Source organism: Orcinus orca, chromosome 8 (assembly GCF_937001465.1).
Source record: "Orcinus orca chromosome 8, mOrcOrc1.1, whole genome shotgun sequence".
NCBI classification, from domain to species: domain Eukaryota; kingdom Metazoa; phylum Chordata; class Mammalia; order Artiodactyla; family Delphinidae; genus Orcinus; species Orcinus orca.
In genome coordinates, this window is record NC_064566.1 from 16,091,526 (window position 1) to 16,116,255 (window position 24,730).

The 24,730-nt window shown below is 38.5% G+C and overlaps 1 protein-coding gene and 1 non-coding gene across 3 annotated transcripts in view; both read right to left on the reverse strand.

Annotated features, from left to right (window-relative positions):
* HSD17B12 (hydroxysteroid 17-beta dehydrogenase 12) overlaps positions 1-24,730 on the reverse strand; it is a 172,877-nt gene that overhangs the window by 34,876 nt on the left and 113,271 nt on the right. For both annotated transcript variants that reach the window (XM_049713177.1, XM_004264026.4), the window contains exons 5-6: positions 17,091-17,155; positions 16,199-16,243 (exon numbers count right to left, since the gene is read on the reverse strand). In XM_049713177.1, coding sequence (XP_049569134.1) covers positions 16,199-16,243; positions 17,091-17,155 — 110 coding nt within the window. The remainder of the gene's footprint in view (positions 1-16,198; positions 16,244-17,090; positions 17,156-24,730) is intronic.
* LOC117199033 (U6 spliceosomal RNA) lies at positions 4,683-4,788 on the reverse strand. Its single transcript, XR_004480221.1, has one exon. It is a non-coding gene; the product is annotated as a U6 spliceosomal RNA (small nuclear RNA).

A 24,730-nucleotide genomic window follows, 5' to 3' on the forward strand; every position in this document is an offset into this window, starting at 1 on the left:
TCAGTGAACTTGGCTAAAATTAGTCTTGCCTGAAATGTAATAGTGACATGCAGATCTTCAAACAATTAAGGCTTTATGGTGAAATCTATGTCTCCCAAAATACATTCTCAGAAAAGGACATATGTTATCACAAGAAATATCCTGCCTACCAAACTTACTCAAGCTTTTTAATCTCAAGAGATAAAATAACCTTTTCCTATCAAAAATGCCTTTAGAAGAATGCCATAAAGTGACATGTTGGCAAGTATTAGGTCTATCTTCACATGTATTTCTCTTGTGGCTCAAGCTAACTGTGAGTAAAACGCATACTTAAAGAAAGTTGAAGTTATCTGTCATCTCAAATAACCAACAATGAAAACAAGGACACCAGCATTTTAATTTTTTTATTTTTATTTTTGGCCGCACTGCAAGTCATGCAGGATCTTAGTTCCCAGACTAGGGATAGAACCCACACCCCCTGCAGTGGAAGCATGGAGTCTTAACCACTGGACTGCAAGAAAATTCCATGGATACCCACATTCTTAAAGGACTTCATAGTTGTTGACTACACACATATACTATGATGGAGAAAGTACTTCTGAACTCTGTTTTAAGATATTATTAACTAAGAAAAGTTAAGACATCCACTGGCTTAGTCAAGGCCACGTCATAGTTAAGTACTGAGGTTGGAGTATGAACTCTGGACTCCAGAATATCATCAGTTCTCTAAGAAACAAATGCTGTTTTGTTACAGAAAAGTTTGCATGCATGCCAACCATAGGAACTTTAAGCTTTCTATCTTGAATAATGTCTTAATTAAAACAGCATTCTGACGAGCAGAGAATTTTTTCCCTAGAAACATTTTGAAGAAAGAAAATGCATCCAGACTTGACCAGCATAGAATGTGCTCTGTAGTACTCCCAACCCAGATATCAACCATGGGGCCATTGCGTACACTTCTCCAGGAAGAACACGAATTCAAACTGACACTGCGTCATAAAAGGTAGACTAACACACCGCCAACTTCTAAACAGACAAAGTGGTGTCTTCAAAGCCTAGGGGAATCATTTCAACCGAAGTATCTAGATTTGGTCAAATCTTCCAGATTAAAAAAGGAGAGACCCTAAGAAAGAGTTTGGCCTGAAGCGTCCCCTATCTCCCTCCTTCTTACATATAAGTCTGCGCTTGCGTTTTCTGGGTTTCCTTTGTTTGTTTTTGCCTGCGCCACACTGCATGCGGGATCTTAGGTCCCCAACCAGGGATGGAACCCGTGCCCCCTGCAGTAGAAGCGCAAAGTCTTAAGCATTGGACCGCCAGGGAAGTCCCTCTATGCTTCTCATATTAAACTCATCTTCATAGAAGGATGGGGCAAAGAATGCCAAGTGTCTCTCAACATTCATTCTTTCCTTAATATAACAAGTGAATTTTCAGTTGGATATGCCGGCCATAAAAACTGTATTTTCTGCATTCTCTCTCACAGGGCATGTGGCCCTATAACTATGTTCTATCTGATAAGATGACAAGTAATACATGCAATTTCTTGGTCAGACCCTTAAAGGAGGAAAAAAATACATGTCCTCCTCTGTGCCTGTTCCTCCTCTTGATGGCTAGAAAGTAGATGTGATGGAAGGAGCTAAAGCAGCCATCCTAGACCCCAAGGTGAAAGCCATGTGCTAATGGTTGCAGAGCAGTGAGATAAAAAGAGGCAGGATCTCTAATGATTGTGGAGCTCTTATGCCAAACACTGCTTACCCACCTAGCCTTTTATCTGACAGAGAAATAAACTTCTATTTTATTTAAGCCATTACTAAACCTCTGCTACAGCAGCCAAACCAATATTCTAACTGACATAACTGACCTTGTGAGTTGTTAAAGACCAACCAGTGTTAACATTTTATGACTTAAAAGAGAAACAATCCCCAAAGCAAACTCAATCAGAAATTCTGCTGACAGCCCAAATGGCTTCAATATTTTATAGTTTGTTAAAACACGACCCTATTTCTTCGCTCTTCTAGGTCTGCTTGACTCAAGTCAGAATGTGCCCACTCACCCTCAGACCAAACGGTATGGAACTGGGCTTCCCTGTTGGCACAGTAGTTAAGAATCCACCTGCCAATTCAGGGGACACAGGTTCAAGCCCTGGTCCAGGAAGATCCCGCACGCCACGGAGCAACTAAACCTGTGCGCCACAACTACTGAGCCTGCGAGCCACAGCTACTAAAGGCCGCGTGCCTAGAGCCCGTGCTCTGCAACAAGAGAAGCCACCGCAATGAGAAGCCTGTGCACTGCAACTAGAGAAAGCCTGCGCACAGCAACGAAGACCCAACGCAGCCAAAAAAAAAAAAAAGGAAACCCCAAAAACTGTATGGAACCAAGTCAAAGAAAAAGCTGAGTTCAAAGTTTATCCTGTCAACACAGTCAGCTCTTCTCTTTTCAGATTAAATAACAACTCTTCAAATCGGCTTACATGTTTCCTAAGATTTATGTTTTTATAGGAGTATAGAAATCACTCCACATGTAGCAATAGCTGCTGAATGCTTAAGGCAATGTGGTATGTAGTCAGGCCAAAGAGCTAATCCTAGCCCTTCCACTTCCTAGCCATGTGACCTCGTTTGTTTCTTATCCTCCTCTGCAGTCCTTATGTATTAAATGAAGAAGGCATCTACATCACAGCTTATTATATTCTGAATTTCATATAAGGTGATGTACATAACGGACCTAGCACAGAGTGCACCACGGAGTAAGCCCCTGAAAGGAAATTATGTCCCTTATTGCCAGCGTGCACTCTTCTTTCAGGACACAGCACCACTAAGTATCTAGGCCTCCCTTAAGTATGTTGTGCCCAACACAGTTTAGAGCCAAAAACAGTGACACATTTTGAGGTCATCCAATTCAACTCACCACACAGAAATTTCTGGACGGTACCAGCAATATTTTGAAGTGCCTCAACTGGGAGCTTCTTAAGGTAAAAGAATTGTTCTAAAATTAGAGTGCCATGATGATTGCAAGATTGTGTAAATTTACTAAAAACCATTCAATCGTACACTTAAAATGGATGAATTTTAGAGTATATAAACTATCCCTCGATAAAGTTTTTTAAAAAAATCTCAATAAGCATATGGATAAGAATTAAAGAACTGGAATCACAAAATACATTTTATGTTACTTTATCAGACACAGGAAATAAAAGAGTTCTCAAAATGCTCTATGCATATCAACTCATGGCCTGGAGCAATGTGAAGTAATAAACAGGCATTCTTCCATTCAGTAGAAGACATGTTAGTTACTTGAATCAGGGTTGGGTGATGGGAGCTCACGACTGAGCAGGAGAACAGATATTTATATAAATAAATCATTACATGACAATGCTATGAGTGGGACAATAGGAGTAAGGACAGAGGGCACCAACACTTAGGAGAGGGACTAGTTACGACTGGGGAAACAGGTAGAGCTTCACAGATTACGGTTCAGTTAAGTTCTGAAAGAATAAATAAGAGTTCAATAGGCAGAAAAAAAATTCTAATCAAGGGAATAGAATGCAAACAGCTGCAGGAAATTACAATATGCTATAGAATTAACGCATATAAAAAAAGTTTTTGTTGAATGGATGAAATACACAAAGAAGTAAAAATATGTGCATCCTATTATATACGTCATGCAATGTGCATATCATACTACGTCACAGACAGCTTCCCATGCTAGTATTACAAGCAGATGTACATCAGGCATGGTATCAGTTGTGGAGGATTTTCTTTGTAAGGATAGATTATATGCATTCTTAGCCGTATCTGAAAACATTTTTTTATTTAGTACATTTCATCAGGGGACCATAATGCTTAGCTAATGTATTATAAAGAGGTCCCCAAGCATTTTGTGAAAAGAAGCTATTATGCAGTTCCCCGAAGTCCGGAGATCACTAGAAACAGGATGAGGAAGGAGAAGACTGATAATAAAAATGTTCTCACCTAGGGGTAGGCGTGTGTGTGTGTGTGCGCGCGCGTGCTTGTGCGTGTGTATGCGTGTGCGCATGCACAAGCGCATTTGCAGTAAGGAAATGAGACTTGTTAAGTGCAAAGTAGATAAGTAGAGTTGACAGGGGTAGCCACTAACTGTTCAGCTTTCCTACACAAAAGGAGAGAAGGGATGGGATCTGTAGACACTGATCAATCTGGAGAACTACCAGGAAAGTCTACAAGATCTGCTGATGGACTCCTTTATTCTGACCAGGGATCTCAGTACCATTTGAATATTTAATAAGCAGTCGTGCAGAGTTTTAAAGTTCAACTCAGGTTTTTCCCCAAGATATACATTTACACATTACATATTATGTACACATACATACAGTCCAATAAGAAATATCACCTTAAGCTGGGATATTAAGGGAATACAAATGCACACATTGGGAGCTATTTTTTCCTTACACTGTGCATGTCATATATTAAATGTCTCCTTTCTGAATGGCAAAGATTATACAGGAAATGAACAGAGACGAAATAAAACCCCATAAGATATAATCTGACTTACAAAATTATATCAACAGCATGCTAAACAATAAATCAGCCTTGATGGTCATCAATGTGTGGACAACTTCAAAATATAGTCTTTTTTCTCCCCATCTCACTGAGATATAACTTGACATATAACTTTTTATTAGTTTAAGGTATACAACATGATACCGCAAAAAAAAAAAAAAAAATATATATATATATATGGAACACCTCACAAATCTGCATGTCATCCTTGTACAGGGCCATGCTGATCTTCTCTGTATCACTCCAATTCTAGTATATGTGCTGCTGAAGCGAGCACTAAAATATATTCTTTATACAGGTGAATTAAAACTCAAGAAGTTTTAAGAACTTATCCCAAAGGAAGAAGCAGTGTTTTCAGTACCTGGCTATTAAAGGGCCAGAAATACTTGTTGGAATGCTCAATGACCAAATGATTCATCAGCAAAAACAGAAATCCACTCATGAAAAAGCTATATTCTTTTGCACTGTTCATTGGTTTCTCCTCTTAAATTCTGACTCTACATAATTTCTCCTTGCCATAAAATAGACCATCTTCTCGGATCTATCAAATATAACAACACTGAAAAGTCTAAGAAGAGTTAACCTGAAATCTGCCGGCTTTTTAAAAATTGATTAATGCCTTTATTTATACTTAAATTATCTTTCCTTCTACTCAGAATACACGTCATAATAAATTCAATTTCAAGCCTTCTTTATCTGGCTATGTGTACACAAGTAACTCAATATTCTGTGTTTAAGTAGAGAGGGTTCACTACGTTAACATCAAATTAAATTCTTTTTTTTTTTTTTTTTGCGGTACGTGGGCCTCTCACTGTTGTGGCCTCTCCCCTTGCGGAGCACAGGCTCCGGACGTGCAGGCTCAGCGGCCATGGCTCACAGGCCCAGCCGCTCTGTGGCATGTGGGATCTTCCCGGACCGGGGCACGAACCCGTGTCCCCTGCATCGGCAAGCGGACTCTCAACCACTGCGCCACCAGGGAAGCCCCTAAATTCTCTTTAACATCAAGTTTTACAAAGGATATTTAAATTAAGCTATTAGTATTCTCATTTTACTTTATATGCATCAATTGGTATCTTGATATCTGGTTATTTATACCACACACCAAGTGTTTCTGTGAAATCTCACTATCTATCTGAACTCCACCTCACAGCCTATAGGCTGTTTCTGGAGTTAACTCAATATGCTTATTTTAGGCCACCTGCAGGTGATACTTGCTGTACTAGGAAAATGTTTGTTCCTCTTAAGATACCGCTAAAATAAGGTTACCATAACTTGTAAGTTCAGTGGTTGAGAATATTAGAAAACTAGTAGTAAACATGACTTCTTTACTTGTTTTCTTCTATGTTGAGGAGGTTTCCAAAAGTATACAGCAAACAATTTAAATTTAATTCTTTCTTAAAAAGTAGATAAAAGTCCTGTAATAGTACCTCTACAACAATGGGAGCTTTAAATTCTTGCAGAAGAAAAAAAAACAAATGTTTCCTCTCTATATATACTTTTTAGTGATGGTTTCAACAATCCTTACCACAAAAAAGTCCTAGATGTCTAAAATCAAAGGGAGAAAGGTCACTATATGTTATCTCATACCAAGATATCACATCACTTTGTATGCAAGCTGGCCATAGAGTATACACATATACAAAGATAAATGAGTCTTCACCAACAATAGCTCAATTTACAATTCCTCTTAGGGACACCACATATTCTACTCAAGAGTGAAATATCTACTGGTATTTATTGCCACAACTACGTATATCCTGGCTGGGTAATAAATAAGAGGCTGATTTACTTCATACAAAATCAAAATCAGTATTATTAGATCATTCAGTTGAGATAACCTGACTCAAAAATGCACTGGCTTGATGAATTGGGAGATTGGAATTGACCTATATACACTAATATGTATAAAATGGATAACTAATAAGAACCTGCTGTATAAAAAAAATAAATAAAAGTTTTTTTAAAGTGCATTGGCTGGCCTAGAAAATCCTTGAAGACATTATACTAAAATGTATCCATCGTGTATTCTGGAATATTTATCATATTTTTGGCAACTGCTTGCATTGCTTTTGTAATTAGAAGAGCACCCACAATCAGTGTCATTTCTAAAAGAAATTAACATGAATAAACTTTTTTTCTTTTCATTTCTTTGGCATCAGTAATCAAGAGTTTGTAGAAGGAACCTTATTTTATACTCAAAAGCCAATCCGAGTTTCCCACTTTTTAGTTTGGTATGAAAACTGACAACACAAGCAAATTATGCAATTATTTCACAAGCAAATAATTTCTTTTTACAAGCAAATTATTTTTAAGATTAATTTTATTTAAGATTTATTTGTTCAAACATTATAGGTGTACAATTGACCAAAACAATGTAAGTATAATCTAAACTTTGATAATTATTACAAAAAAAGTAAAATTTTATGAGGAATACATTTTTTTTTTTTTAATATCATGTAACCTGTGATGTTTGGTCATATTTTGGAGAAAACAGTATGGAGAAAACACTACTGTAATAGTGCTCAAAAAGATAACTAAAAACCCAAGTGAAAAGATTAAAATTCAAGATACTTTAGTAAAATAAGAAAACAAATATTGACACCTGTATCACCATTACATATAAATAGGAAGTGCAACAACTTGCTGTAGAATCTGGGCAAAGCCCCAGGAATCCAGGCTATTAGTACAAATAATTAGGACACCACAAATAGCCATTTTGTCCACTTCTGCCCTGCCCTCTACCCCAGAGAAACCTGCTTGGAGTAAACAGGATCTGAATTCAAGCAACTGAAAAATGAACCCACACAAATTAGAAGGAAACAGATGCAAATGCCTTAAGCAAATTTTCAACTGGAATCATTAGCAGTAATTTTAAAATCACAGTATAATAGCGAAAAGAATTACGTAAAGTAACAACGATGTTACACTATGCCTGTTTTGGAGAAATGAGGTGGTAACTCCACTGAAGTCACACTAGAATGACACAGCACACATTTCCTTTGACAAACTGTATAAGTTGAGCTCTGCGGTACCAAGAATACAACTTAATTGAAATTCTTAGAATCTCACCTGTATGGCTAACAGAATACTTACTGCACAGGGGGTGAAAAGCTTAATGAGATAAAGTTTTTAGAGTGCTTTGAGATCTCTGAGCATTGTTTGGTTTTCTTCTCTATTAATGTTTAAGTCTTTGTGGAAGTTATGAGCCCTCCTTGTCATTTCCCCTCACCCCATATTACTTAACCTGAAATTCAGCCCCACACCATAAAAAACTTTTCCTTTTATAATAAATTGTGGTTTGATTTTGTTAAAATAATTAACAAAAGAAAAAGAACTTTCCAGAACAGAGAACTGAATGCCAATTAATTATAATGAAACTAAAGCCATAATTTATAAACTCTAAACAAAAAGAACAAACATGCCATCACATACTGTTTTTCTAAGTTTCGCATTTTATAATATGCTAAGAGTTTCTATTACTTATGTTTTCCCCAAATAAGCTGACTTCTCCAAAAGTGACAGATTTAGGTAGGAGAAAATAATTCCTAAAGTTCTCAAAGAGATTTTTACATTTTCACCCATTTATAAGGCATTTCTCCTATAAACTAACTTTACTTGGAGCTGGAAAGGACCTTAAAACCAATCTCCAACTACTCCCTCATTTTTTAAGATGAAAATTATGGAAAGAGTGCTTGTCATGTAGTTTGGCAAACCCATCATTTTGTGGTTGTGCCTGAAGAGCCCATTCCTATGAGACTCTAAGGGCTAAATGTGCCCCCAAATTTGGAAATTTTTAAGAGCTTAATGATAGCTGCTTTCAAGTGGATTAAAAGACTCTAGATATTAACTTGGAATGTCTTCGTTCTGAAAAGCCCTGGGTGGGGGCAATGGTGAGGGTCATACTCTCCTTCCTGCAGTTTATAAATTTCCTACTGTTGTTAACTTGAATTCTTGGGGCAGAGTCGGGGGGATAAATTCTTAGCATAATCCCTAAATTAAATACAACTAGACTGCTGAACAGAGATTCTTCTGATGGATTTCCAAATTAATACAGGGCTCCCCCTACTGGTCACATGCCAGTGGCAAATCCATGTAAGAAAAAGTAAACAAGCGCTTCTGTGTTTTTTTCATCCATCTGTCCATCCATCCAAACATTTATTATTATTGTCTATCCCATGGGCAGGGCATAGCATTATGGCTAAGTGACGTACAATGAATACATAGTGGTATTATGAGAAAAAAAAATGACTTTTCAAAAGCATGCAAAGGGCCTCATACTCCAAGTGATTTGATTTCAGATAATCATAGGGATGGAAGAGATTGATCTAGTCAAAGCGATTCAAATTCTTCAACTCAACCAAGCAAGCAATGATTCAGTTTGAGTAGATTGAATACTTGGAGTTACTGAACAGGGGAACAGGAACTCCAATGTCTAAAAGGTCCAGGTGGGTAACATAAATGAGTGCGTAAGTCAGACTAGTGGGGACTGTGGTAATCTGGAGAGTGCAGGCCTAATTACTCAGCATGCTCAGCTGTTACTCAGCTCTAATCACTTGTTGCCATGCAGCAGTTCAGGTCTATGTTACCCTAGTCTTAGATTTTTCCCAAGAGAAGCTAGAAATTTGGGTGTGAAATGTCCCAATATGAAAACAGAGCTGGAGCCAATCAAAATATGTTGGTAGGCAAATCCAGCCCAGACAACTGATTTGCAACCTCTGGCCTAGAATCAGAAGGGAACTCACCTTTTATCACTGGGAATAAGAAGTGAGTTGATCTGCAAAATACTTAGGAGGCTGAACTAACTAGCCTTGATTAGATGTGTGCGTGCACACATGTGCCTGCGTGTGACATCACGCGTCCCTTCTCCATGCTAAACATCTCTAGTTCTTTCAACCACTCCTAATAAGACGTGGTTTCAAGTTTCCACTTTGGCTAATTATCTGATGAAGGAAGAACTAAATTCTGATCCCCTGCTTAATACTCCTCCTCCCCATTCCCAACTAAAACAAACAAAACTCAGTGGTACTTCACTGTAAGTGGAAATCGTTAATAAATTTTTCCTTGGGTCACACCTCCACCCACCTCCTTCTCTGTTCTAAGAAAGGTAATAAAGAAGGTTGGGACATCCCCTCTATTTGTCAGAATGATGGTCTGGAAATCTCCTAAGGGATCCATGTATAGGAAGGGCCACTCCCTATCGTACGCCGTATTCACCAAGCCCAGTTGCAGCTTCAGGGCCCAGTACCTTCAGAAGACTTAGGTAAACTGTGGGAAGTGCAGGTAATATGGTTTGGGCCATGTTCATTTGAAAAGGAGTGTAGAGTCTATGGGGCCTTGAGGTCCTCAAACTGTCTGTCATTAAAGGAATCAAAGAAAGTCAGGCCTAGAGAAGGAAGGCAACACCGAATGTGGCAGATGTTAAAACAAGTGATCTCAAAACAGAAACAAACAATGCAAAGAAGATCTGCTTCAGAACTTGTCTTTGGATTGGTGCTCAGTGTGCTACCTGTTTGAAAGTGGACTTCTATATACCTGTCTCTGGAGTTGTGGCACGTTCCCCATTTTCCATGATTTCTCTAATAATAACCAATAGCAATACGACAATTTCATTTGCAAACTCTCCATATTCTGAGATGGAAACCCCTTCCAGGCATAAAACTGAAACTACTGTAGAAGCGTGTAGCTCAATAACTGGAGGGTTAATTATCTCTAAACTCCGGGCTTCCCTGGTGGTGCAGTGGTTCAGAGTCTGCCTGCCAATGCAGGGGACACGGGTTCGAGCCCTGGTATGGGAGGGTCCCACGTGCCGCGGAGCAACTAGGCCCGTGAGCCACAACTACTGAGCCTGCGCGTCTGGAGCTTGTGCTCCGTAACAAGAGAGCCCGCGACAGTAAGAGGCCCGCGCACCGCGAAGAAGAGTGGCCCCCGCTTGCTGCAACTAGAGAAAGCCCTCGCACAGAAACAAAGACCCGACACAGCCAAAAATAAATAAATAAATTAATTAATTTTAAAAAATTATCTCTAAACTCCATCACTTCTGGTCTGAAGGTCATTGTTCCTGAGGCGAAATAAGCCTTACCTTAGATTTTAGTCACAGAACATCTGAAATCACAAGGAAAAAAGCCCTGGCTAGGAGGACCTTTCTTCCAGTTGAAGGCTGATCTACCTGCCATATCAGTCACCTATGTAGAATTTCCACACCACTGCTCTCCTCACCTTGGCACGTTCCTGCTCTGCAGGGAATAAGAACAAGACTAAATGTAACCCTGAAGGTATTGAGAGCAAAACTGTAAAGCAAGCAACAAGGCTTCTAAATACCCCTTGGGTTACCTCAACTAACCTGGTAAAGGGAAAGCCCAGTTAAGCAGTCACTGAGAGAGAAGAAAGGAATAATCCTAAATTATTGGATAAGATGAAAAGTGAAATAATCAGATGGAACTGGGGAGACAAAGGCCTGGGAGAGCTAATCTGGACTCTTTAATTGAACATCAGGGGTCTACAGTCACAACTCTTCTTGTTAATATTTCTTCCTCAATATTCTGGGGACCACTCATCGCCACTTCATCTGCTGATGACCTGTAATTCCCTCGGTCAGGATATTTCACTTCTGTTATTCCTCTATTGGAATGGGGGACTGATAAGATTTTTATCATCTGACCTATTGATACAGGATGGGAACACATGGACCAAGCACTAATCCGGGACCTGAAGGAAGGTCAAGCCAGGTCATTCAGTACTCATGAGGCAGCACAGGCTTCCAACCGGATGCTGGGCCCTACCCAGGAAATATCTCCAAATTAGGTGCACAAACCCAAGGTCACAAGGGCAAGCTGACTTTTCCAATCTTTCCTGGCACACTTCTCAGATGGTCAGCCCCTATCATGTGGTTTGGTGAGGAGAAAAAACTTGGACCAATATTGATGGTGAGAAGAGGTTGTTCTCTTTCTCATATAAGCCTTTTTTGATACATTTATTAAGGCATTAGGCTGCAGACATCCATGCCCTGGTTCCCCACATATCCAGCCACCAGAAAACCTTCTTTTCAGAAAAAGATTCTAGAGCCAGACTAATTTTCATCTTCTTTTAAGTTACCCCAGGGCTCCAAACAGCCACTGATACTGAAAATGTAGCCCTGGCCCTGCAACATAACACAGTCAACTAAAGGACAACAGGCACAATTCATCAAAATATACTACAGGGCAAATCACAGCAGCACGAAAGAACACTAAACCTGGGAGTGATAGACACAGAACTCCATCAAGGTGAATGCCCCTTCTCAGTACAAGATCAACACACACACCATAAAATACACATTGTCAGGCCACGCTGCCACTAGAACTGTCTTTCTAAAATGTACACCAGATCACACCTCGTTTCTACTTTAAGGCTCTCTGCCCTCTTGAGCACAGCACTCAACGACCTGCACAATCATGTCCTAATTTACTTTTCTGGCCACCGCACACCACTCACCTCCTGCTGTTTGATCAAACCATATCCACACCTAAACGATCACTAGTCCACTGTGTTACAGAGATGGTAAAGACCCGGATCCTGCCTATAGTACAGTGAAGACTAATTGGCTGTCCTCCAGATGTTACTAATTCCATGATGAATAAATCAAGAATTCTGAACTGTTTTTCCACTAAAAGTACCTATAACAAAGGGACAGGAAAATGCATATTTACATGAAAGATAAATTAAAGCATGATTATTTGGCTTAACGAAAAAGTGTTTTAAATAGCAAACTCCCTTAGTGCTTTGTAAATGGGATATGACTTGCAAAAAGAGGTTCACGTATAAAAATTTTAAGCATATATCCAGCCCTTCTGTTGGTGATACTTCCCATCAGTATGGCTCACAATATGATAGGGCATGATGTTTAATAAGTTGGCATTTGTCTCTGACTCATTTCATGGGAAAAAGTATCCATGCCCATGGGGAAAAAAGAAAGTGGAAGAGGAAGAATAAAGAGGTGGGAGAAGCATTTTATAATTTGTCAAGATACTAGGACTGGTGCATGATTATTATTTCATCGTTACTTTAAAGAAAACTGAAAGATCCTCTCCAGTGCTGTGGGACTGGTGGTGCTTCATCCACATCTCCCGCCACTGTACTACTCATCTTTAAGCAGGGCCATGAGGTGACCACCACCAGCACACGCTGATCTGTGCTCAGATGCTGCTTGAAGGATGCGGTGTGTGACTGCAGAGCACAGCAAGCTGACTGGTTCTCACAGATCAAGGTCAGGACCTTGGCCTTTTATCACTACTATTCTGTAGACTGCCAGCCCAAAATGCATGTTTTGGGAGACAGAGGAAGCCAGGGTTTTAGAGTGTAAGGGTACACAAACACAGTAGTACTGACAAGCAGGAGGTCTCAGGTGAAGATACTAATGTATCTAGAGTAAAAACTTTGCACAGTTTATCTGATAGAGGAATTAAAATTATCAGGAGACTAATTTGGAGCTAGCATTAACAATGCTATAGGATGGACCTAGAGTCTGACATACACAGTGAAGTAAGTTCAGAAAGAGAAAAACAAATACTGGATGCTAACGCACATATATGGAATCTAAAAAAATGGTACTGATGAACCTAGTGGCAGGCCAGGAATAAAGACACAGATGTAGAGAACAGACTTGAGGACACAGCAGGGGAAGGGGAAGCTGGCACAAAGTGATAGAGTAGCACTGACATATATACACAACTAAATATAAAATAGCTAGTGGGAAGCAGCTGCATGGCACAGGGAGATCAGCTCAGTGCTTTGTGACCACCTAGAGGGGTGGCATAGGGAGGGTGGGAGGGAGGCTCAAGAGGGAGGGGATATGAGGATATAGGTATACATACAGCTGATTCACTTTGTTGTACAGCAGAGACTAACACAACATTGTAAAGCAATTATACTCCAATAAAGATATTTTTTAAAACCCCACAATTCTATAAAATACGATTTAAACACTGGAAAATATTTTTCATGATTAACTCATTACAATATATTATGAAACACATGTACATAATAAAACACTCATTATTTTCTAACTCTCATTATTTTTAAGCATTTGGTCAAATGTATTAGAAAAGATTATCAAAACAATAGTACAAATCAGTCATTTCAAAAGGCAAAACCATAAAACAAACTATAGACTAGAAGTGATATTAATTTTGATCAAAAAATTTGCTTGCTATGGGACTTCTCTGGTGGTCCAGTGGTAAAGAATCTGCCTTCCAATGCAGCGGATGTGTGTTCGATCTCTGGTCTGGGAACTAAGATCCCACGTGCCGCGGGGCAACTAAGCCTGAGTGCCACAACGAGAGAGCTGGCAGGCTGCAAACTACAGAACCCGTGCGCTCTGGAACCTGTGAGCCACAGCTAGAGAGAAGCCTGCGTGCTGCAACAAAGAGCCCGCGCGCCGCTACAAAAAGATCCCACATGCCAAAACGAAGACCCGATGCAGCCAAAAAAATAATAATAATAATTTGCTTGCTAAAAAAGTAACAGTTGCACATGTTTACTAAAAATCTTTATCACCTCTGAGTTTAACAAAATAATAGAAACATTTTTTAGAGGCTTTAGTATGATCTGGGCACTATTCTAAAGAGGTTTACACATATTACCTTGTTTAATTCCCAAAACAACTCTGTGAGGTAAAGAGAATTATCATCCTTAATTTATAGATGAAAAACTGAAGCACAGAGGGTAAGTAATTCACTCAAGGCCATATAACTAGTAAATGATGGAGTTATTTAATTAACTTGAAACCTCATACAGATTATTGAAGAACGATTACATTTACATAGTATGCCAAGGGAAATACCTTTAAAACTATACAGATACATGCACATTAACCACATTTTTTGTTTGTTTTGCTTTGTTTTTTTTAATTTATTTTTTGGGTGCACTGGGTTTTTGTTGCTGGACGCAGGCTTTCTCTAGTTGCGGCGAGCGGGCTTCTCATTTCGGTGGCTTCTCTTGTTGCAGAGCACGGGCTCTAGGCATGCGGCCTTTAGTAGTTGTGGCACGCGGGCTCAGTAGTTGTGGCTCGCGGGCTCTAGAGTGCAGGCTCAGTAGTTGTGGCACACGGGCTTAGTTGCTCCGCGGCATGTGGGATCTTCCCGGACCAGGGCTCGAACCTGTGTTCCCTGCATTGGCAGGCAGATTCTTAACCACTGTGCCACCAGGGAAGTCCTCTTAACCACATTTTAAAAGCATTAATTTTCTGCATGTGGGACTTGATCCAAAGCTAATCACAGATGCACCTGTTTGTATTGATAGTTTGCCTCACAAACTACTTGAGAAAAAATCTTGGTTAATAACAACAACGAAGAGATACAGCAATTATTTGTTTTATAAAATTATTTGTCATATTACAATATGATTCATTAGAGGTGCCTTTAGGTAGCAAGCTACCAAATGTTACACAGTGTGCATGCATCAACAATGTAGCTTTCTTTTTGGTAGAGCTGGTTTACCTGAATCAACCATATTGCTAAAGACTGAAATTATAAAGACTGAATTAACTACATACTTTAAAAGCAACATATATGTTACACAGGGAGAAGCACGGCCATATATGAAAAGCTGACCAAGGGTTAAGATTTTAGGGTCCTTTAACTTGAAATCAACCATGTAAGGGTTATGATTTCTCAGGAAATGAAGACCCAAGGAGAGCTTTTCTTTTAAATATCACAATAGAAAAAAGGATCAAGACTACACCATTGAGTAAAAATTAATAATTACGTTCTTATTTATATTTATCTGGTCACTTCTAATACTTTTGAGCTAAATTCTTTTTGGTTTTCTTAAGTTAGTATATAAGAGTTAATGAAAATAATTAGGCTTTTCCAACACTATGTTCAAATTTAAACTACCCAACATTACGTATGGAAATTCTGCCTCAGGCAATATTTTCTTCTGGTCTGGTATGTATAATCAAGGTGTGATATCTCATTGTAGTTACTGTTAAAATAGAAGGGGAAATGGGAATTCCCTGGCAATCCAGTGGTTAGGACTCCATACTTCCACTGCAGGGGTTTGATCCCCGGTCAGGGAACTAAGATCCTGCGTGTCGCACAGTGTGACCAAAAAAAAAAAAAAAGGGGGGGGGAATGGTGTTCAGATGCTCATACTTCCTAGCTATTCGTCCTTTTATCATATATTAGCTGTGGTGTCTTTTGTTGGCATATACGAGCGACATGGCTATAATGAATGCCTAGCAACTAGAAATGAGAGTAGTTTTCATGTGTGGCTAATAAAAATCACTCTCATTACCCTATGGTCCCACACTCCCCATACGATGCTTTCCCACAACCTTTAGCTCATCACCTTAAGTAGACCACAGGGGATATGGAATGGAAACAATTTATCAGTGATGAATTACATGTAGATGAAAACTTTGTAAAACAATCTATCTTCAGCCTAAGTTAGTTTGTATAGTCCCAGGGCCTACTACAGTGCTTGCGTATAGGAGGCATTTAATAAATGTTCACTTGTTAAAAAGTAAAACTATACAGACACCTGTTTGGCATTTAGTTCTATTTCCTGAAGACACGAGGAAATAGATCGCTTTCATCTGGAGTATGTACTTACATCAAAACAAGAGCTGACTGAAATGAACAAACTGATTCAGTGTTTTTAAATAGAAAAAAAACAAAAGAAGATGACATATTTATAAAGAAGATGCTTACCTTGCAAACAGAAAGAACATTAACATTTATCAGTTTCTTGATGGTCTGCAAAAGAAATATTGATAATTTTATATAGATTTGATCATGGAAGTAACCATATTAGATACATATGTAAGTGATCCAGAGATGCATTGAAAGTTTCCCCAGATACAATAAAGAACTTGGAAAATGAGAGGAGTTGGGGCAAAGAGGCAGATTTTATTTTACTCTGTGTTATAGTACTTTTCTACCAAATGCAGCAATTCACACTAATATACAAAATTCAAGGTATATGTACAAGTGAAATGTGCAAGCAAAAAGACATACTAAACCTAAAATAAATATGCAGTTTCCTCTCTGCTAACATGGAAAGGAGAAATTATTGAATCTAAGATTTTCAATAATTTTTTAAAATTTACATATTCCTTCAATGATATGCTTTTCTAGTTTTTATTAAAGAATTATACATGTATCAAGGATATAGTTTTCATTTTGGTAGAGCTAGTTTATCTGAATCAACCATATTGCTTTATATTGATATTAACACATTTATGGTTTTTAAATTGATGTTTAGAATCCTGATACTTAAACAGAGCTGTTTTGATATAATAAAAGTGATAATAAAAAACTGGAGCTATTATTGAAGCTGGCCCTGTACAAATGAGGTGATAAATATTTTCTCATTCAATCCTTCTAACATCTCTGTAAAGCTGCCTATTCTACAGACAGGAGGATGGAGACTAAGTATGGTTGGGTCATTCCCCAGGTAACTCAGGTAGAGTAGAAGGACCAGGGTGTGAACCTCAGCCGTTAGTTGGACTCTAGTGCTCAGAGCCTGAACGTTATACCATATTGTCTCACACACATCTACGTGCATTCTTTTTGTGACCATAATCTATAAAGAACGACTTACACTGTCTAAGTCAGGAACATCCAAAAAGTATTCCGGATACTCATATGATATTCCCACATTGTTCACTGAAATAAGACAAGATCATTAGCTGGCTAAAATATACATTTTAGAGATTTACTGAAAAAAAAAGAGATTAAAGATACCAAGACTAAGATGATACATACAATTACATAAAATGTTTATGTCTAGAGTGACCTGTCCAAAATCTACCTGTAGGGACAGTTCAAATGTTTCCTCCTTCATTAAGCCTTTCTATACCCAACCCCTGGCAAAAGGACTTTTTATTTGCCTCTCAATTTCCCTAGCCCCTTTAAGTATGTGTGTATTCTGCCTCTGTAATACAATTATTTGTAGGTATTGCTTAACCCCTCTCTAGATCTTCAATTTTCATAGTGTAATAGAAAGAGTGGAAAGTACTATTATGTAGGAGACCGGAAACTTGAGTTCTACTTATAACTGTTTCAGAAAATGTATGAATTGGGGTAAGTCACGCATGATACACATCTCAGTTTCTTTACCTCTTAAATGAGAGCTCATTTAATCATTCAACAAAATTTACCATTCATCTATGTGCAAGACGTGTCAGGAACCAGAAAAACCATAAAGAAAAAGGCAGTTTCTGGCATCATGGAGCAAACTATCCAGTAGGAAGAGAAAGGCACTATTATTTCATTGCATAGTACAGAGTGCTATGGGAGCCTGTCCCAGACCTCATCTGGGATACGCGGGAAGGCTTGAAGTTCACAGCGGTTAAATAACTTGCGCAAGAGCATAGAGCAACGTAAGGCTAGGATTCAAACTCAGGAAATTTGACTTCAGAGGCTAGGTTCTTGACCAGTACTTTAAAGCCATCCTATGCCTTCATTCAGTATTCAGTTCAGGAAAAACTGTGAGTAATAATTGGATAATAAACAGAAATCTGACAGCAATGTTTAATAAAACTGTAGAGCATCAGAAAGGAAAGGTTTCAGCAGCAAAAAGATAATGAAATTCTGGTCGTTCTGCTCAAGCTTATAAGGAATTGGGCCTGATAAACCCGATGGTAGTAATAGTAACTTTTTCAATAGACTAACAAAATTAGCAGTTCAAAGCAATAAGAGTTCTATATTTAGCAGTACGCCAGTCACTTCAGGCTGAGTCTCAAGATTTTACTGGTACAATTCGGTCAGGATGGCTTGAACAAGATCACTGAAACCTGTCTGAAAAGTCTGTAGGCAAAGGACACTAGCAAAGCAAACTGTATTTAATTCAGATTCTTGCCCATCTGAATAGGGATGGTATCTAAACAAAAAAATAATAGCAGGTTCAAATCCATTTTTATTTTATTCAAAAGGTTCTCCACCCACCAGCGGTCTAGGAATCAATTCTATAAAAGATCTGTTAACAATTAAGCCAAAACTAGTTGAAGGTGAGGGTTTATGTTCATTCAACTTTGTCTTAACCATCTACAGAATTATAAAGGATGAATGTCTTATTTACAATGTTACTAAGAGAAACAGCAACAACCAAAATATGTGTTAAAACACTATCCATAAACAAAATATTCTTTACAAAGTCAGTTTAAGATGACAGAATCCTCAAGAAAGATTTTTGCCAAATTGTAACATTCTTCATGATTTCAAGAAAATGCTGTCGGGGACTTCTCTGGTGGTCCAGTGGCTAAGACTCCACACTCCCAAAGCAGGGGGCCCGGGTTCGATCCCTGGTCAGGTAACTAGATCCCACATGCCGCAACTAAAAGATCCTGCATGCCGCAACTAAAAGATCCCACGTGCCACAACTAAGACTCAGCGCAGCCAAATAAACAAATAAATATTATTTTAAAAATAAAATAAAGAAAATGCTGTCACATACAGCAAACTCCATCTCTTTTCACTCTCCTGTATCTAGAAAACTTTCTATCTTCAGATCTCTTTCTAGCCCATGGAAATACTAATGCTCTATTTCAAAACTGTAAAGAAAATTGAATAGTGTAATTATAAATATTTAAAGTCCAGATATGGATTAAAGAAAAATATCCAGGAACTCTGTAAGCAGCACAGTTAACTTTGCAATCTTTGCAACTTCGGTTACAAGGCCAAAGTCAAGGTAAAGAAGCCCACACATAACTAAGCAAGCAAGGAAGTGTCACTCTGGGTAAGGCTGTATTTACAACAGAAAATCTTCAGATCTGTCTCTGTTAATCGAGCAAAGGAAAGCCATCAAAGCTATCTACTCATACAGTGAAAACGTGACCATCTATTTAACACAACTCTAAAAGAAAACACAGTCAACACTGAGAACGTTAACCCAAAGAAATAAACAGCATCATGTATAAGGGTTATACTTTTATAACCAAAATTACACACAGAAAAGAAAAAGGTGTTAAAGCTAGAACAGATCTTTCAGAGCAATGAGCCTGATATTATGAAGGGAAGTACACGTCAAGGTCACACTAGCAAGTTGTCCTTTACTAGGGACTAGGACTCTTAAATCCCTTCCTGCTTTATTAGCTCCACATTTACTAGCGGAATATATGCTACCCATATTGTCTTCACAATAAGTAATCACTTCAGGGTGCTATTATTTAAGAGTTAAAGAAAAACAACTGTTGCTCTCAAACAGTTATTTCCATAAATTGCACAATAATGTGAATCTTTTGGAAAAGGCAAACTCATTGCAATTTTATTTTGAGACATTAGGTGGCAGCAACAGCCAAACAGCAGGCGGAAAGCTTTCAGGGACTTGGAAAAGGAAGAAAACAGGCTTTGGGTAGGAGGGAAGGATGGAAATATTTCCATTATAATTTAATCTCATTTAGAATGGGTGCATGCAATGCCATCTTCTTATATTAGAGGATTCACTATAGGATTCACCAAACCAAACAATGCTACAAGTTGTTCCAACATTTTTCAGATAGTTGAAAATCCCTCTTAAATGGTAGCATTTTAAATTGGCATTAAATATCTGTTCACTAGTGAGTTTTCTTGAATACTTCAAGTGAGGCACCAGAGACAGATTGAATATTTTCTGTTCAATGACCTGAAAAAGCCTTTTAACTCGTGTAACACACCATGTCTTTCAGAAAACGAGGTATGTCCATATAATCTCAGAATTCCAACCACCACAGGACCATGAACATATAAACTACTTCCCATCAGTTTCTCAGTGGAGTTCCAAGATTGGGAGGAGCTCAACAGAAGAGGTGAGGCAGATGGAGAACAGAGGCAGATGGAGAACAGACCAAGAACAACGACAGGTAAGTGGAAAGAAGGAGGTGGCGAGATCCTCGCAGGGAGGAACTGTCAGTGCGCCATGTTCAGCAGTGCTCTCCACGTTCGCCATCCAGAACTTTCTTAAACACCAATACTGATATGTATAGTACTTTAGACTCAGAAAATACACAGAGTATTTCTGAATGTTATATATATATATTAGAATATATTAGAATATATTATATTAGAATATATTATATATATATAGAATATATATATAGATATATAGATATATAGATATCTATATATAGATATATAGATAGATATATAGATAGATATATAGATAGATATATAGATATATCTCTATATAGAGAGATATATAGATATATATAGATATATATATAGAATATATATTAGAATATATATATTAGAATATATATTAGAATATATAAAATATATACTAGAATATATATATTCTAAATTACATCATACTACTGTTTAAAAATCACTTCCACATCTCACACTTTTTAAAAATGACAAGAACATACACAAGATTTGTTTCTTCTAAATTCATTTGCTGCTGCTTCTGACCTCACTGGACTTAGAATCCTTTATCAAAACCAGCTGCTATAGAGATAATGATGTCATTAGGAAATTAGATTTTTGGTATCTGGGTTGGGCATGCGGGAGGAGCAAATGACAATAGATTAGTAGAGAATAAAAGTCCATCTGAACAAACACAATAATAACAGATATGGGTAACCACACAGAGACCACCTTCAACCGGCTACCTTTTCCAGATTAATCAGACGTAAGAAATCAAGGTGGTTTAAAAATACACTGCCTACAAACACATGAAAGGAGGCTCAACATCACTAATCATTAGAGAAAGGCAAATCAAAACTGCAATGAGGTATCACCTCACACCAGTGAGAATGGCCATCATCAAAAAATCTACAAACAATAAATGCTGGAGAGGGTGTGGAGAAAAGGGAACCCTCTTGCACTGTTGGTGGGAATATAAATTGATACAGCCACTATGGAGAACAGTATGGAGGTTCCTTAAAAAACTAAAAATAGGGGCTTCCCTGGTGGCGCAGTGGTTGAGAGTCCGCCTGCCGATGCAGGGGACGCGGGTTCGTGCCCCGGTCTGGGAAGATCCCACATGCCGCGAAGCAGCTGGGCCCGTGAGCCATGGCCGCTGAGCCTGTGCGTCCGGAGCCTGTGCTCCGCAACGGGAGACGCCACGACAGTGAGAGGCCCGCGTACCGCAGAATAAAATAAATAAATAAATAAATAAATAAATAAATAAAAATAGAACTACCATACGACCCAGCAATCCTACTACTGGGCATATACCCTGAGAAAACCATAATTCAAAAAGAGTTATGTACCACGATGTTCACTGCGGCTCTATTTACAATAGCCAGGGCATGGAAGCAACCTATCAACAGATTAATGGATAAAGAAGATGTGGCACATATATACAATGGAATATTACTCAGCCATAAAAAGAAACGAAATTGAGTTATTTGCAGTGAGGTGGATGGACCTAGAGACTATCATACAGAGTGAATGAAGTAAGGCAGAAAGAGAAAAACAAATACCATATGCTAACACATATATATGGAATCTAAAAAAAAAAAAAAAGGGTTCTGAAGAACCTAGAGGCAGGACAGGTATAAAGATGCAGACGTAGAGAATGGACTTGAGGACACGGGGAGGGGGAACGGTAAGCTGGGACGAAGTGAGAGAGTGGCATGGACATATATACTCTACCGAATGTAAAACAGATAGCTAGTGGGAAGCAGCCGCATAGCACAGGGAGATCAGCTTGGTGCTTTGTGACCACCTAGAGGGGTGGGATAGGGAGGGTGGGAGGGAGGGAGATGCAAGAGGGAAGAGATATGGGAACATATGTATATGTATAGCTGATTCACTTTGTTATAAAGCAGAAACTAACACACCATTGTAAAGCAATTATACTCCAATAAAGACATAAAAAAAAAACCACTTCCTAATGGTTGGGCTTCCTAATATATGTGAAATAATACAAAGTCTTCTGTATCTCCTTACCATATCAAAGTAGAAAATATTATAGTAAGTTTACATTTTGGTCACATTTGTAGTTGGATACACTAATACAGTTCAAGCGCCCATATAAAGCCTAGAGAAATGGAAAACCTATTAGAGTTCGCTAATAAAAATGAATTTTTAAAAATGTTACCTCACTATATTTCAAAATATACTGAATTTTGAAAATGTAGGGGCTTCCCTGGTGGCGCAGTGGTTAAGAATCGCCTGCTGATGCAGGGGACACGGGTTTGAGCCCTAGTCGGGGAAGATCCCACATGCCGCGGAGCAACTAAGCCAGTGCACCACAACTACTGAGCCTGCACTCTAGAGCCCGCAAGCCACAACTACTGAGTCCACACAACACAACTACTGCAGCCCGCACGCCTAGAGCCGGTGCTCCACAGCAAGAAAAGCCACCGCAATGAGAAGCATGCACAACGCAACGAAGAGTAGCCCCCGCTCATCACAACTAGAGGAAGCCCGCATGCAGCAACGAAGACCCAATGCAGCCAAAAAAATAAAATAAATTTAAAAAAATTTAAATGTAGACCAAAGTAACAGCACAAGTAGGGAGAAATACCTCCCGTCTTAAGCTTTTGAACTAGGAGGGGATGGATCTTGGAGTCCAATAGACCCAGGTTTCAGTCCTGGCTCTACTACTACCAGATCTTAACAAGATGCGGGTGACTTCACCCCAACAAGCCTCAGTTTCCTCATCGCCTTTATATATAAAATAGGGATAAGAATTAAATGAGATAATATGCATAACATCTCTAACCCAATGCCTGGGACATACCAGTATGTTAATAAATGGAGGAGAAAGAGTTGTTATTGCTGTGTGGTCATTTATTCAACAAGTATTCACTGAACTCCTATTTTGCACCCAACACTACCATAGGGGCTGCAGCAAGACAACCAAGGTCTCTCTGTTTTTACTGTTCACGACCAGCACTGAAGTGGAGAGATCCTTCTAAAAGAGAGCTCTAGGCAACAGTTAACCAGAATAACTATACTGATTGAATTTATCCTAATTGTTCCTTTACCCTCTTTACTTCATTCGAGAGGATCTAATCTTACAGTCTGCAGAGTTTGGAAAGTGATGCAAAGAAAATTTCTTCTTTGCCTTATTTAACATATTGCTGTAGCTAGCACATGTTCATACTTTGACAGATGATATTTGGAACACCAAGTAAAACATTTTGCAAACTTTACAGTTTTCCTACACTTGCGAGTAGCAATTTCTAAATAAAAGAGAGTTTACAAGGCTTTAAATCTGCAGCGCTTTTACTCAGAAATTGAAAAATTAAGATCCAGTCAGAAGCAACACAACAGAACATTTCACCTCAGCTGTTTAATTATAAATTGCTATGTGACGCTCATTACAAAACCACATAAAATTTGCCATACATAAAGTTGGAAGAGAGGATGAGGAAAGAAGGATGGCAGAAGGTTGGTAGTTAAATCTCAGCGAACAGGAGGAATACGTATCAATTTCATGAATTACGGTTCTACTTACATTTCTGAAATCACAGCTAATTACCCAGTTTTAAGTTAAAGGTTTTGCTTTAATTAATACCGTTAGTGGTTTTCGAATAAAAGGAAATACATACGAATTCAAAGTCTTATTCTCACTTTGGAAATCCAATCCCATTCAATACATCTAATGGAACTATAAGACACTATACTTAGTCTGATAATGTTCCTGATCAATCTCCTAAAAATTCCATGTCCTATTCTGCTTGCCATGATTGGCTACATCAGGCTTGTGCTTCATTCAACACAAAGGAGGGCATTTATACCAGATGCCACTGTCTACTTGAAACTCCACTTGGCTTTCTCACAGCTCTCTCAAGTTTAACATAACCCAAAACGAAATCATCATTCTTCTCTACAGAACTGTCCTGGCTCACAGTCTCCTGTCTTAGAGAAACAGCAGCCAGTTGCTCAAGCTGACCTGGAGGTTGCTAATTAGCAATTGTATAACCCTGGACGATGCATTGAATCCCTGTAAGCCTGTTTTCTGTCTGTAAAATGGGTACAGAAATACTAATATCTACCTTATAGGATTGTTGGGGATTAAACGAGATTCATTAGCATGATGCGTGGCATATAAAAAATACTTAATGAAGCTTGGCAATAATAATTAAAAACAACAAACTACCATTATCCTTCTGTCAGACAAGACTTCTGATGAGGACCTCATCAGAAATTAGTCCTATTTCTATTTCCTAAACATGTCTCTAGTCAATTCACTTCTACCCATTCCCATTGCCATCATCCTAATATAAGCCATCCTCATCTTACATTTCATTGCTGAAATAACCTTACTGGTCTCCTTGTGTCAATTCTTGCCCCTTCCACTTGGGAGTC